This window comes from Theropithecus gelada, chromosome 6 (assembly GCF_003255815.1).
Source record: "Theropithecus gelada isolate Dixy chromosome 6, Tgel_1.0, whole genome shotgun sequence".
Lineage (NCBI taxonomy): Eukaryota > Metazoa > Chordata > Mammalia > Primates > Cercopithecidae > Theropithecus > Theropithecus gelada.
Window position 1 is genome coordinate 89,210,678 of NC_037673.1, and position 15,793 is coordinate 89,226,470.

A 15,793-nucleotide genomic window follows, 5' to 3' on the forward strand; every position below is an offset into this window, starting at 1 on the left:
TTTAAATTGAGGCAGGAGAAAATCTGGGCAAATATGAAGACTTTGGACTGTTGTTTGACATCTGCCTTTACTAACTATGCCACTGATATTATTACTAAAGGTATCAATGGCATCTTAGTTATTGAAATGATATGGCTTAGTAGATTTCTTTTTCTTTTTTTTTTCTGAGACAGAGTCTCACTTTGTTGCCCAGGCTGCGATTCTCCTGCCTCAGCCTCCTGAGTAGCTGGGATTAAGGTGCACACCACCATGCCTGGCTAATTTTTGTATTTTTAGTAGAGACGGGGTTTCACCATGTCAGCCAGGCTGGTCTCGAACTCTTGACCTCAAGTGATCTGTCTACCTTGGCCTCCCAAAGTGCTGGAATTACAGGCATGAGCCACCGCACCTGGCCAATGTATCTTGGTTGATTTCTTACATTACTTGATATCTGTAACATTTAACATTGTTAACTACTTAACAACACATTCTTGGTTTTCTCCCAACTCTAAGGGTGGTTATTCTTCTGTTTAAGGGATCTTATGATTAAAGTTTCTACATATCATCTTAAATCTCTGAAAAATCTGAAATCACTTCAGTATAAAGGTTTTCTTAAGGTCCAGTCTTTTCCCTTTTCACAGCAAGCCAAGAGAACTAGTGATGGAAAATCTTTTAAATTATGTGAAGCTGATTAGTGACACATAGAAGCTTTGCCTAAGCAGAGGTGGGGCAGCTGTGTCAATGATGCAGCTATGCGGGGGCTCAGATGGACTCTAGGAGCTGTTCCCTGAGACTTGAGAGCTCATCACAATTTCTCCACATCTGTAGATGCTGCAGAGGAACCGAAGGAGCAGCTGAGGTCAGCGCCTCTTCACAGCTCTTATGTTCACAACACAATCAGAGTTGTTTATTCTGGCATTCAACACTGTCTGACTCTGCTGAAACATCTCCTTTCCAAGGCTTTCCAGAAGGGCTGTCTAGGAAAAGGATGAAATGGAGTTGGTGCCGTGTGACTTTTAGTGGGATAATCCAATAGTAAGTGATTAGTCACCTATTGAATCTAAAGATAAGCAATTAGGATTTGGCTCTATTTTCACTAACTTACATGGATCCTCAGTGCTCTACCTTTAGATACTGACAAGAAGAAAAAGCACACATTTGTGAAGCTGGGTCCCTGTAGCTTGTGTGGAGGAAATGGTCTCACTGGGATGTTGTAAGCTGGGATCAGAGACCCAGGCACTAATTCAGATTCTTCTGCTTGATGATGTTGTGGATTCACTGTCACTAAGTTTGGTCCAAGAACCAGAAGAAGCTTAACATCTCCAAACATTCTCTTAAATGGAAGCATTAAGAGCAGACATTAAGTTGTTCTTGAGCATTGATGTAGCCCTAAGGATAAAAAAGCTATAGTGTGGAATTCATTTCCACACTTTTTATCCAGTGCTGTATTTTGGGCATTGTCATAAAGGACGCTGGACCATGGGAAGCTGTGCTGATATATATGGTTCATTTACACATGCTTTGTGGCCATCATATTTCCAACGTGATTCTATATTCTTGAGTAAATAAACTGACAACTCAAGCTAATCTTATACAAGCGTGTATGTGTAACCTTGATACATCTCCATTGTCCACCTGAAACAATACAGCTTATAGGTATGTTCTGAAAATTAAAGTTGTTACAATTTGTTTATAATTATGTAATCTTTTTAAAGAGTTAGAATAACGTAAGTGCAGCATTAATATTTACTTGACTTTTTGTTTTTAAAGTACTTCACCAAAAGTTCATTCCTGAAAGCTGAGCTACATCTGGGCTGTTTCATGTTGTGGACTATGGAAGATCTGGTTTAAAACTTATTTTCATCACCCCGGGTAAGTCATTTATTCTTACAAAGATGTCATGAGAATGAGGTCCCTCAAAACAGAAAAATAACCACTCTTACAGTAGGAGAAAAAAATGCTTAGGTATCTTAGGTGTGGGGGCAATGGTGATGGTAGTACTGGGGAAGGAAGCAGTGGTACTGGTAGTTAGCATAATCTTATGAAATAGTCATAGGATTTCATATATCCCTTAAGCATTTTTCATTTATCCCAGAGAAACGGTCAAAAACCCATACCCTTGCATATAAAACATTCAATAACCTAAGAAAAAAGAAACTTCCTCAACATGATAAAGACTACATATGAAAAAGCCAGAGCTAACGTCATACTCAATGGTGAAAAGACTGAAAGTTTTTCTCCTAAGAACAAAAACAAGAAAAGGATGTACCCTTCTGCTACTTTTATACAAGACAGTACTACATATTCTTGCCACAGCAAGTGGGTAAGAAAAAGAAAGAGTATCTAAATCGGAAAGGAAGAAGCAAAACTATCTTTATTCACAGATGACACTATTTACATGTAGAAAACCCTAAAGAATACACCAAAAAACTAGTTAGAACTAAATCTACAAAGTTGCAGGATACAAAATCAACACAGGAAACTCGGTTGTATTTCTATCCATTAGCGATGAACAATTTGAAAAGAAAATGAAGGAAACTATTCCATTTACAGTAGTATCCAAAAGAATAAAATACCTACAAATAACTTTAAGGAAGTGAAAGGCTTGTACACTGAAAACTAAAACATTGCTCAAAGAAATTAAAGAAGACATAAGTGGAAAGACAGCCTGTGTTCATGGATTGTAAGACTTAAAATTGTTAACATGACAACACTCCCTAAAGCAATATGAGGGTTCAATGCACTCTGTAACAAAATCTCAATGGTGTTTTGGGCAGAAATGGAAAAACTGATCCTACAATTCCTATGAAATTTCAAGTGACCCACAATGGTATGTGTGTGCATACATATATATATATATATATATATATATATATGGAAAAAAGGAACTTTTTTGACTGAAACAGTACAGTCAAAAGAGTGAAAGGACAACCCACAGAATGGGAGAAAATATTTGCAAACCATCTATCTGATAAGGGCTTAATATCCAGACTCTATGAAGAAAAGAAACAATCCAATTTTAAAAATAGGCAAAGGACTCAAATAGACGTTTCTTCAAAGAAGATACAAAATAGATAATAAGCATATGAAAAGATGCTCAACATCATTAGTCATTAGGGAAATACAAATCAAAATCACAATGAGATACCACTTAACAGCTACCAAGATGGCTATAATTAAAAAAAAAACAACAACAAGTGTTGCCAGGGATATGGAAAAACTAGAACTCTTGTAGATTGCTGGTGGGAATGTAAAATGGTGCCTTCACTATGGAAAACAGTTTGGTAGTTTCCCAAAAAGTTAAGCACAGACTTACCGTATGACTCAGAAATTCCACTCCTATGTATACATTCAAGAGAACTAAAACAACAGGTAAACAAATATATTATTATATGTAAATGTTCATAGCAGTATTATTCACAATAGCCCATTGGCTATTAATGAAAATAATCTAAGTACCCATCATCAAAGGAATGGATAGACAAAATGTGGTATATCCATACAATTCAGTCATAAAAAAGGAATGAAGTTCTGATATACACTACAACATAGATGAACCTTGAAAACGTGCTAAGTGAAATAAGCCAGATACAAAAGGTCAAATGTCTTATGGTTCCATGAATACGAACTGCTTGGAACCGGCAAATTCACAGAAATATAAAGTAGATTAACGGTTACTGGGGGAGGGAGGAGGGGAACGGAGTTATTGCTCAATGAGAAGAGTTTATGTTTGGAGTGATGGAAAAATGTTGGAAATGGATAGTGGTGATGGTTGCCTAACATTGTGAATGTAATTAATGTCACTGAATTTACACTTTTACAATGGCAAATTTTATATTTTATCACAAATAGGGAAAGGTAAAGTTTCTACAGCCTCATGAAGAAGATCTCTTGACCTCGTGATCCACCCGCCTTGGTCTCCCAAAGTGCTGGGATTACAGGCATGAGCCACCGTGCCCAGCCCAGAGTTAAGTCTCTCATTGGGCCCCTGATTTACACTCCTGGGCCCACAAAAATTATTTTCTATACAGTCACTAGAAAAAAAAAAAAAGAAATTAAGTACTCATCTAAAAACTATTTAAAAAAGAACAATGAAAGAAACCAGAAGAAACTAGGAAAAAATTAAGAAGAATGAAGTGAAAATTAATTAACTAGGGAATAAAAATAGTAGTTAAGTAGAATAAGTCAAAAAGCTTATACTTTGAAAATACCTACAGATAAAACCTTTGTAAGACTGATTACAAAAAAAGCAAAAATTGACAAGATTAGTATCCAGAAATAAGACATAAACTCTGATATAATACATACTGATAGAATTCCAGGACAATAAATAGAGCATGCAGGTGTGTGACAGCAGATCTGAAAACACAGAGGGATGAATGATTTCCATTTGGTATATGGTGACCAAAATTGACCAAAGTAGACGTGAAAAACTGAAAGGACCAATTTTAGAGAGGAAATTACAAGAGTGGTTTGATGTATAACGGCAAAAACCAACAGGGAAGTTTGGATAAACTATTACAAATATCCTCTCAAAACTATATAAGAGATCAAGAGAAAGTAAGGGAAATTCCCAGGGACTGGAGGAGTAAGCTACAGCTGGGACTGAAGCTCTGGCTGTCCAGCTTGCCAACCTCAGTAACAAAGGAGTTTAAAATACAGTGACTGTGGCAGGACAGGACATAATCCCACGAGACTGCATAAAGTGGGGAGATGAACTGAGACCCTGACATGAAGCTGGGGCACCGGAAATGAAAAGGTAAATTAGAAAAAAAAAAAAAAGAATCTTCCAAGAAAGCTCAGGTGTTTCAGCAAAGGCTCTAGGTGTGCTCTGTGTGTTTCTTCCCTATCACATGCTCATGTCATCCCCTCAAGATAACTATTATCCTGGATTTTGTATTTGTGTTTACACAGAGTTCGGCTTGATTTTAAGTAAAAAATTGTATACTAAGGGAGTCTTCTGTGACTTGAGTTTTTCACTTAGTATTGTGTTTATACAAAAATTTAAACCGTATGTTTACTGATAACCACAAGGAATAACAGACACAATATTTAATTTTAAAAAGGAACAAAATATCGAAACCATCTATATACTGTAATGTACCTTGAAATCAATGCTAGGGAAAAACAAAGGGAAAACACAGAACTGCAATAAACTTCATCTTCTCTCCCAGGTTTTTCTTGAACAATTCCAACCCCCATTCCCTACTATGTATCCTTAACTTCGTTAGACAGTGAATGAGAAATTAATGCTAAAAGCCCTCAAATGAACCCCAGGGACATTTCCTGGGTTTTCCCTTCTCCCCTCTCCAACCGTGCCGCGAAGGGCAAGTCCCTCAGCCCTAAAGTCTGAGAAGGCCCACCGCGGTGGCTGCGGCAGAGGAGTGGGCTACCCCTGCAGAGTAGAGAGGTGTATAGTGGGGGATATCCATTGGGACCCCCAGTCCCAGGTGAAAGCACACTGGTGCCCCTGGGCAAGGAGGCCCGGCTGTCCCCACAACCTCCCGTGGGGAAGCATCATTGGTTGATCGACTGCCCATCTTGCTGCGGTTATAGAACCAAACTCGAACCACATCCTTCTGCAGCTGGAGGCACCCAGCAATGTGGCTGATTTGTTGGGGCGTGGGCTTAGGGCACCGCTGAAAGAATTTCTCTAGGCTGTTTCCGATTCGTCGCTCCCTGCTTGCCCGTCTCCACTTCCGAGACTGTTGCAGGATCATCTCCATTTTGCATAAGCCCAGAAGGTTCTCTGCTTCCACTTCTTCCAGCCACTTTTTCAGCAGTGGTCGCAGCTTCCACATGTTGGCAAGGCTTAGCTGCTGGGCCTCGAAGCGGCAGACGGTCGTCTGGCTAAGCACCTTCCCAAATAGAACTCCCACAGCGATCCCCACATCGGCCTGTGAGTACCCTAGGCTCAACCTCTTCCGCCTCAGCTCCTTGGCCAGCTGCTGCAACTCTTTCAGTATGCCCGAGACGTCCTCTGGCAGCGGCAACTTCGGGATGCTCCGCAGGGCAATGTAGGGCCCAGGGAGGGCGCCTTCGGAGGGGCTTCGCAACCAGTCCCCTGCCTCACCAGCTCCAAGACGGGGCCTGCAGGGTGCTATCCAGCCCCGGAATTCGTGTGGCAGGGGAGCCGGGGAAATCCTCCACACCTCAGGGTCTGGGCAGACCCCTGGCCTGACTGCTGGCCAGACCATCACCCTGCCAGGGGCCGCCTGGGTGCTCAACCAGGTCAGGGTCTCAACCCGCAGGGGCACTGGCCCTCTGGGGCCGCCCCCACCACTGCCTGGAAGGGGGAAGAAGTGGTTTGAGGGCCTGTGTCCGGCCATGGGTGGGATGGCACCCGCAGCAGCTCTGGTAGGAACTGATGGCCCTCGAGGCTTCAGAACAGCCACCGGCCCCCTCAAGCCCCGCCCCCCAGTGGGCGGAGAAGGCGTTACAGGCCAAGGGTGCCTGTGCATAGGAGGGAAATCTCGTAGATCCGTAGGAACTCCTGGGTCCTAGGGTTAAGGGAGTGAGCCCTCGACCCTGACCTTTGCTTCCAACTCCCATAGAGGTACAAAGCTCCCTTTTGGGATTTGCATCTCCAAGCTGTCTGGAGTCCCTTAGTCACTGCCTCCATCCTCTCCCTGAATAGAACCCAGGTATTTTCTTATGGCTCTTCAGAAACTCAGGACCCCTGATCCCCAGGAACTACCTAACTTCTTGTCTTCACAAATAATTATTAAATATCTATATGCCAGATATTGCTGGGACGAACCCTCAATTCATAAACTGCCCCCTCACTACTATCTTTATGGTCACAAGTACTGCCAATAGTTCCTCTTTGCACATCCCCAGTACCTGTGCCCTAAGAAACCTAGGCATCCCTGCTTGAGTTTCTAGTTAACATCAGTTTACTGCCTCAGATTCTACCCCCACCACTCCACCCCCAAACTGCCAGATTCCACTCCCTCACTGGGGCAGAACTTTGTAACTAATTCCATGTTTCTTCCCTCAGCCTTGAAAGTCCTTTTGTTTCCCATTCTAACCCAGCTTCTTGGTCCAGAGTTTCCTCAACCAACAGAGATCTAGGTGTGTGTCTTCTCTTTCCCACTCTAGAGACAGGTCTCTGAACTGGCCTGACCCACTGAGGATGCTCCCTGCAATATCTGACTCACCAACATCAGGCTCCTTTATCCTTGGGCCCTTATCCCACCAGAGACCCAATGATCTTAATTTGTCCCTCCATCATGCCCCTAGCTCAGGCATCCAGTTGTGGGCCCTGTGTGGAGAGACCTAAGGAGGGGGCGGGCGGAGAAAGAGAAGCTCTGACCTCAGTTTCAAAGTTTCCAAAGAGTAAGAGCACAATGACCTTGGCTAGACAATCACAGCCCTTCATTCTTTAAACTAACCATGATGTGATTCTGTCCCCACCCACATCTACTGAAATTGGTCTTCTTGAAGTCATCAGTGATTTTTCAACTGTCAAATACAATGGCCTTTTAAAAAAATCCTCATCCTGCCGTATCTGGCAATGTTGATTACTCTTCTTGCTCCTTTTCCTTTTAAAATTTACATGAAATGCTGGTAACAGTGAAATCTGTATTTCAGTTCTGACTTCTCTTCTGATTTCCAGTTTTGTATTTTTCACTGCCCCTAGTCAAATTCATTATCAGCACTTCTAAACCTGCCTCCAATCCCGGGACTTTTGAGCTAGTTATCACTAACTCAGTCACCCAAGCTTAAACCTAGGAGCTGTTCTTGACTTTTTCTATTCTCCATAGGGTGTCAAATCTTATATACTGGGTCTCCTAAAACATCTGAAATCTACCATCATCCTTCCTAGCCTCATCTTCTTGGGCCCTTAAATACCTTTTCCTAGATGAAGGCAGAACATTGAGACTAAATTCAACCCAGCACTACAGGTTGTATTGTGTTGTGTTGTGTTGAGATTGCAGATGCGGCCTTGAAGCAATGGTAAAGGGAAAAGAATCAGAAAATTGGCTGCCATCGCTTCAGGCTGTGTACTTAGTTACGTGTCATCTGTATCTCTACTGCAACCCTTGCTAGAATGTGTGCTGGCTATGAGCAGGGTCATTGTCTGTCTTGTTCACTGCTAGATCCTCAGCACCTGGAACTATACCTGGAACACAGAAGGAAGTCAAGAAATATTTATTTAACGTTAAATAAATGAATCTCTGTAGCATTAATGGCAAAAAGACTTCCATATTTGCGTTTAATTAGATTTTAAGATGACAGTCTATAGAAAACAGCTTGCAATATACAAAAGTTCATTTAAGAATAACTTTGCTGGTATCTATTCTCTCGAGGTATACTTACATGCTATTTTTTTTTCAAAATCACGAAGCAATCAGTATATGCCAAACAGAATGAAAGCTGGATCACAAAGAAGGATAAAGAAGAGAAAGCAATATATATGCTAAGGTCCACATATTGAAAACTGCCTATTTTCTTCTTCTTCTTTTGTTTTGTTTTGAGACGGAGTCTTGCTCTGTCACCCAGGCTGGAGTGCAGTGGCGCGATCTCGGCTCACTGCGACCTCTGCCTTACAGGTTCAAGCGATCCCTCTGCCTCAGCCTCCTGAGTAGCTGGGATTATAGGTGCCTGCCACCACGCCCGGCTAATTTTTTGTATTTTTAGTAGAGATTGGGTTTCACCGTATTAGCCAGGATGGTCTTGAGCTCCTGACCTCGTGATCCGCCCACCTTGGCCTCCCGAAGTGCTGGGATTACAGGCATGAGCCATTGTGCCTGGCCAACAGCCCATTTTCACAAGAAGGAAAAAGGTTCATTAGTGGTTTAAAAACAATAGTTGAATGAAAATATTTTTAATGAATTAGAAAACGTGAGTTCAAATAGATGTGAGCAAAGCTTTATTATATTTAAACGGAGTTAAAACACAGTGGCTACAAACATTTACTAAATTAAAAAGTAACACTGGCCAGGCACGGTGGCTTACACCTGTAATCCCAGCACTTTGGGAGGCCAAGGTGGGTGGATCACAAAGTCAGGAGTTCAAGACCAGCCTGACCAACATGGTGAAACCCCATCTCTACTAAAAATACAAAAATCAGCCGGTCATGGTGGCGTGCACCTGTAATCCCAGCTACTCAGGGGGCTGAGGCAGGAGAATCACTTGAACCCCGTAGGTGGAGGTTGCAGTGTGCTGAGATCGCGCCCCTGCACTCCAGCCTGGGTGACAGAGTGAGGCTCGGTCTCAAAAAAAAAAAAAAAAAAAGGCTATATATTACCTTGATGGGTTTTAAGATTTACTTGGATGCTCTCACTTAAGGCTTTCTTTGTACTTGGTCAGATCTCATCTACCAATGTGCATATCTCCCGGTTTATACGCATGTGCTGCTAAAAAGAAAAGCCCATGTTCTTGAGGGAAGTCTTGCCATTTCCTTAAAAGTATATTCAACTTCCAATGGAAATGGGGTTAGCAGGGAAAGGAAGCAGGAGCATGTTTGGTTAGAACAGGAATAGAGATCAGAGGAAGGCAGTTGATGGGAATGCCCAAGACAACTGGTGCTGTTTGTGCTGGGGCATCTGAAAGGCTAATCCATCACCTTCAACAAAAAATCACTCTTAGTAAGTGATTAGATTACAGTGTAAGAATCAAGCTGGTCTTATCCATAGGGAATTACAGAGTAAGGATGAGAAACACATGATTCCAGTCTCCTATATATTTATAATCTAAATGAGGGAGAAGAGAAAATGTCAGTAGAGCAGGGAAGTTGAGAAGTTTTCTATTATTATGATCTTTGGAATCAAGGGTGGTTTTCTGAAAGAGCTGTTTTAAGCAGAAATGCTTAAAAATAAAAAGTATCAGGATTTTTATTATTAGGTTCTCCTTAAGAATTCCCTGTTCTAAGGAGACAAAAGCAACTGCCATGATCCACAAATGATAGGAAGCAGGAAACAGTGGACGCAGAGTTAAGAATCAACATTCTTGTAAGGTTTGGTTCAAGTTTGATAGTTTTGAGAAGTCTTGCCTTATACTCTGGACCACAGTGATATCCCTCCCCTCTGAACTTACTGCCATGTCCACTCACATACCTGTGCTGCCTTAAACAGCTAGAATTTTATGTCTTAGTTATCCAGCTAAGAGATATGGAACCTCCTAAATTCATATTATAGATATACGATTTGTTTTGTACCTATGTGCCAAGTAACATGCTAATGCACAAGCCAGTCACAGTGCTCTGAGTATAGTAAGTCCATGAAAACATCTGGATGTGAAAGTAATCTGCTTTTTATGTCATTCTGTTGGTCGGTTATTTCACTGGATAGGAAGGTGATCTTTGCTTCATCATTCCCCCAAATGCATCTCTCCCAAAAGCTTCTCATACTCGAGAGAGAGGAGGACACGGCTTTGCTCAAGAGTCTATAAGAAGCTCTACTTCTCTATAGCAGAATCTCCAAAAAAAAAAAAAAAAAAAAAAAAAAAAAATTCTTTTTTGACTGCAATAAAGCAACAGAACCGACCAGAAGATCTAAGAATGATATCCAAGTTAGAGAGAGAGGGCAGGGCAGACTAGATGGTGCTGGTCTTTATTGTCTCCCCACTCTGCAGATGTCCTAGTAAGTTAGCACTGACCAGGCATTGTGGTGCAAAGGCATTGCCACTAAGATGGAAAGATGTAGGACCTCAAGAATCATATTAGTAAAGGAGCAAGACAAAAGGCTAAGGCAGAAGACAAGATGCAGAGACTAGATACTGGGAACACCGTCTCTGGATCCAGGGAGTAAAGTCAGTAATCCAGGAAAACTCTGGCAGCTGAGTACTTTAAGGAACGATGCCTCCCACTTCACAGTGAAAGCGTTAACATCACACATTACAACAATTCAGTTCACTGGAAACTACCTGAAAATACACTGAAATGATTAACTGTCAATCCTTTGTGTGGATCTTTACTAAACTGTATAAACAAAAGTGAGCCATCAAAGATAAGTTAGGCAATTAAGAAAAACTAATAAAGTATATACAATAAGAACATTTATGTTGTAATAACATAGAAAAAGAGCTAATCAAATCAAGGTAGTTACTAAATAGGATAATTTATTGCTTTTCAAGATAATTTTCATAATAGATAATAGTACTATTCTGTACAGGAGATAACAGAGGACAAGAACATGGATGAAAGAACAGCCATTTGTAAATAACAGTAATACAAGATGCTTTTACTCTTATATGTGGAGAAATGCTATAATGTAGTAGTGTTGCTAACAGAATTTCTTTAATTTCTTTAATTTCAGATTAAGATTAGGAAGGACTTTTCTAAAACATTACTTCTTTTTGCTGCTGTTCTTTTTAGTATTTTAAAAATGGCTGCTTTGTAATGCTGTAATGATGTAATTGCTGCTTTGAAACAAATACTCACGACACAAATATGACATAACCACCACATAGTCAGAGACCAAAAGGGGACTTAAGAGTATACAGAGAAAAAGTCCTTCATTTTATTTTGCATATCTGAGATATTCATGAGCTATGAACTTCCTATGCTATAAAATAAAATAATATTAAATATAAAAACCCTGCAGCCTTCCCCAGAAGCCTTAAGGAATTTTAAATATCTGTAAAGGCAGGAAGAGCAGTTGAGCTGAGTGGGGCTGAGTTGAAAGGCACTATGATGATGAGTCAGGTATATTCATAGATAGTCAGAGACAGATAAAGTTTCAAGGCTCTTGTTATGCCAAGCATGATTTAAACAAACTTTTTAGCTGAGTTTGCCCTTGTTACAGAAGAAAAGCTTTAAGGATGCTCTTGCATTGATTACTCTAGTCAGGGTGCAGTCACTATGTTCTACATTCAAATTATCACTCTGCTTCCATTTTAGAGCAGGAGATGCACAACTGGTTTAACGAAAAATTTTTCATTGCATTGCACAGTAAAATATACTAACAAAAATGACAGCTTATGACCAAGGAAACTAGTAATCATGATGTGATAGGGGCTCAGAGAAGTAAATGAGAAGTAGAAAAGAATTTCTGTTTACAGCAGATAACTCTTTTAGGTGTTGTGAGAATTATGTTTTTTTTTGTTTGTCTGTTTTTGTTTTTTAAAGAGATTCCAAATTAATTGACTTTGGTGCTATTACCATCACAAGTTTGAGGCCTCTGAGAATTTCCTTGGAATCTCTTTAGGAAACTGAACTGAAACAAGCCAAACAGAGCCACACGGATGCTTTTTTTTTTTTTTCTGAAAAATGAACTCTTATTTTAACTAGCATTAAATGCAGCAATGACCATGGAAAATTCAAGAGGTAGTACCAGACTAAAAATTCTAAGCAAAATTTACCTAAATATATAGATTAAAAACTTCTTTCAGCATTTTAAACCTGACAGATATTCAGACAGCATTCAGTCAGCTTATCAAACTGAATCCTCTTCCAGTCACCTCACTATAATCCCAAAGGTCTTAAAGAGAACAAACTAGGTTGTCAGCCTCTTTGAGCAAAATACTCATGCCCAAATCAAAATTTATCTGCCTGTAGTCCATTCCTCAAGCTCCCAGCAGCCTGCTCATCATTCTATGTGTGTGCAGCAAACGTCAGGCAAATGAAGCTTTCGTCTTCTGAAAGCCTCAGAACTCTTGGCAGTAATTATATCAAACCAACTGTGAGTGGAAAACTGAAAGCAAGATTTCTATTATCCGATTCACTTAATGTAAATTTCATTATTTTTTGAATATTCACCTATACAATCACATGGCTCAAGAGGTACAAAGGTGTATACAGTGAAAATACACAGTATTTAATTCTTATTTTGTTGCCAATCACGCCATTGTTGGCAAGTGCTACTCTAGTCAATGTCCAGTTAGAATTTTGCATTTTGCTTACATAGAATTTTCTGTAATAATTTAAATTCAAGCAAGACATTGGTCTTTTCTGATTGACAGACATGTAGATGAAACATAAAGAAGAAGCCAAGGAATTCAAAGAAGTTTCTCTTAAGGATATGTTCTAGGGCAGGTGTCATTTTGAAAGGAAGACAATGTATTAAAGAACTGATAGGCTTTCCGGGGTTGAAGAAGAGTATGGAAGAATATAATATTAGCAGGAAGAAGAATAAAAGGAAAAGGTTAGCATAGAATTTAAGTAGAAGACTTAGGAGAATGAAGAAATAGGGTAGAATATTGAAGAATTGTAAAATAAGGAGTTTAAATACTGTACTGCTGTATATTATATCAAGAGGCTCTGAGGGTAACCCTGTGATAAGACATGATTAGAATTAGAACTTAGACACTTTGAAAATGCAAAGACAGAGGCAGGAAAGACATGACAAAGTTTTTAAATTCTCAAATATTGAAAAGCAATGAACAGTTTCCCTGAAACTGTAATACTTGACTTGCTGGACAAAATAATTATTAATAACAACTACAGGAAGTTCTTGCTTTAGATGATAATGAGGGACTATAAAAATGACCATACAAGCTGAAAACATGCAAAGTGATCATAATAATCAATAGGATAAATTATGATTTTTCTATGACCTTTAAAATTTCGTCAAAATATTAAAAAGCCTCTATTGTCAGCTAAAAATAAAAAAGGAAAAATAATAAAACTAATTTTATTTAGTACACTGTAATTTAAACATTAGAAAGAATGAGAATTACAGTGCTTTATTTCTATGTAAAAAAACTTATTTAAAGTATATTGATCAGTGCTTGCCTTCTTTTCATCATATCACTTATGGTATGGTTTAAGCATATCTTTTCTATGCCTGGGCAAAATGTCATAATCTTAAGTTTGAATCAGCTTTCAACGTTTTATCCTTTGCACTTTCAATGTTGTGAAATAGCTCTGAGAGTTCATTTAACATGAGAGGTTTTCTGTCTTGCTTTTTCGTTTGCCAGTGTCACTTTCTCTGGGATATCTTTATCTTTTTTGTCATAAACACTTTCGATTTCATTTCCAGTGTTTCATTTCTTTACCGCACTGTTATGTGTGTTGGTCAAGTCTCTCTTTTGATCATCCATTCTTGTAAAATGGGAGACAATGCCATCTGTACATGAACTGAAAGCAGATATGAAGTGACTAATCAGTAACAGAGTTTGAAAAAAGTGATGTGATTGGCCATTGATCATGATGTGCATCTGTTATTCACATAGAGATCTGTGGACTGAAGGGCCAGTGGCAAAGTTTGTGCTTAATGCATTTACAGGTAATATACTGTATTGAATTTTGAATCTTGTTTTCTGGGGAATTGATGTTATTTAACTAAACTATGGTAACAAAAATTTGTGTATATCAAAACTATGCAAAGTGAAGAATTATGAAGTTCTTACTATATGCCAGGTACTGTTTTAAGAATATAAATTATTTCACTTAATTCTCAATATAACCCAATGCGATGATACTAGTCTTACCCCATTTTACAGACAGCGTGATTGTGAATATTTATCTGGCCATTAACTGTCCACATTTTTGGGAGAATACAAATTTCCCACAGTAATGATAAATCCAAAGATCTTCCTGGTAAATGCTGACACACTACTATTAAAGAGTTTGAAATGACAAGTGACATATACTTGTCTATAATATCTAGAGTAAAAAGTCACATTTTCATGACAGTATGGAAGGAAGGTAGATACTTTCAGAAGATGCACTAACACTTCAATAACATTAGAGTGTCATTTAAAAAAAGGGTGTTGGTGAACTAAGAATTACTCTTGGATTCTAAAAGAGCTCAGAAGCCCTTTATTTCCCCTACTCCCAACCCCACCATCCATTTCAATGATCATTCTCTGACTAGAAGCAGAGAATCTTTGCAGTAAACACAAGACTTCTTTCTAGGAGCTTGTGAGCTCCTTGAGGGCAGAAGTCATGTCTAACACTCTTTGTACCCTTGGAGCCTAGATGGGTGCCTAATACAGATTAGGTGTTCAATATATCTTTGTGGAATTCAAGAATAAATATTTACAGTTAGTTTCTTGCCTCAAGAGAATCAAGAATAACTCAAATTAGGGGTAAGACATGAAATTAGGCTCTAATTTTTGGGGGAAGAATTGAAGATGATTAACTAATTGGTAAAATAATTAAATTTGGATTATCTAAAAATTCAAGCCTTGCTACTTATGCTGATTTTTATATGCTTGATATTGTTTTTGAAGAAAAGCAAAAACAAATAACTCTGAGTGATTACTCCTTCATAAGAAAAATATGGCAAAAATCTAAACTACAGTGATTATGGAAGACTATACTTGTCACTGTAATATTCAAACTGAGTACCTCTAATTTAACATACAGCAGCTTTCCTACATATTGGTTATATTTAATCACTCATATCTGTGGCCTTAAATTAACAATGTCTTATTTTATTTTTGAGATGGGGTCTCATTCTATTGCCCAGATTGGAGTGCAGTGGCACACTCATGGCTCACTGCAGGCTCAACCGATCTGCCCATCTTAGCCTTCCAAGTAGCTGGGACCACAGGCATGCTCCACCAGGTCCAGCTAATTTATTTATTTATTTTTTTGTAGAGATGGGGTCTCACTATGTTGCCCAGGCTGGTCTCAAATTCCTGGCCTCAAGCTATCTGCACCTTTGCTTCCCAAAGTGCTAGGATAACAGGCATGAGCCATCATATACAGCCAACATGTCTTATTTTAAATTTAATCACCTTCCATCTGGAAACTGAGGAGAAATTTAGCTACTATTTCATATAAATTAATATTGACAGAAGACTAAATTTCTTTGAAGAGAATTTTTAAAAAGTAAATAAAAGTAAAACATCTGAAAATTTTTACATTACTTTCTTCAAACTTCTGAAATATTAGCTAATAACAAAAGCATCTTCATGCCAA

The 15,793-nt window shown here is 39.1% G+C and overlaps 2 protein-coding genes across 4 annotated transcripts in view; both read right to left on the reverse strand.

The window, feature by feature from the left end:
* The window catches only part of FAM172A (family with sequence similarity 172 member A), a 480,941-nt gene that overhangs the window by 125,833 nt on the left and 339,315 nt on the right, over window positions 1–15,793 (reverse strand). The window lies entirely within an intron of this gene.
* On the reverse strand, window positions 5,017–6,376 carry POU5F2 (POU domain class 5, transcription factor 2). The gene has a single exon (XM_025388511.1). It carries the CDS (start codon window positions 6,306–6,308, stop codon window positions 5,322–5,324), a length of 987 nt encoding a protein of 328 aa, XP_025244296.1. The 5' UTR covers window positions 6,309–6,376; the 3' UTR covers window positions 5,017–5,321.

Excerpts from the sequence above, each read along its gene's own strand:
- POU5F2 (XM_025388511.1), bottom strand. The coding sequence starts at position 6,308 with ATGGCCGGACACAGGCCCTCAAACCACTTCTTCCCCCTTCCAGGCAGT.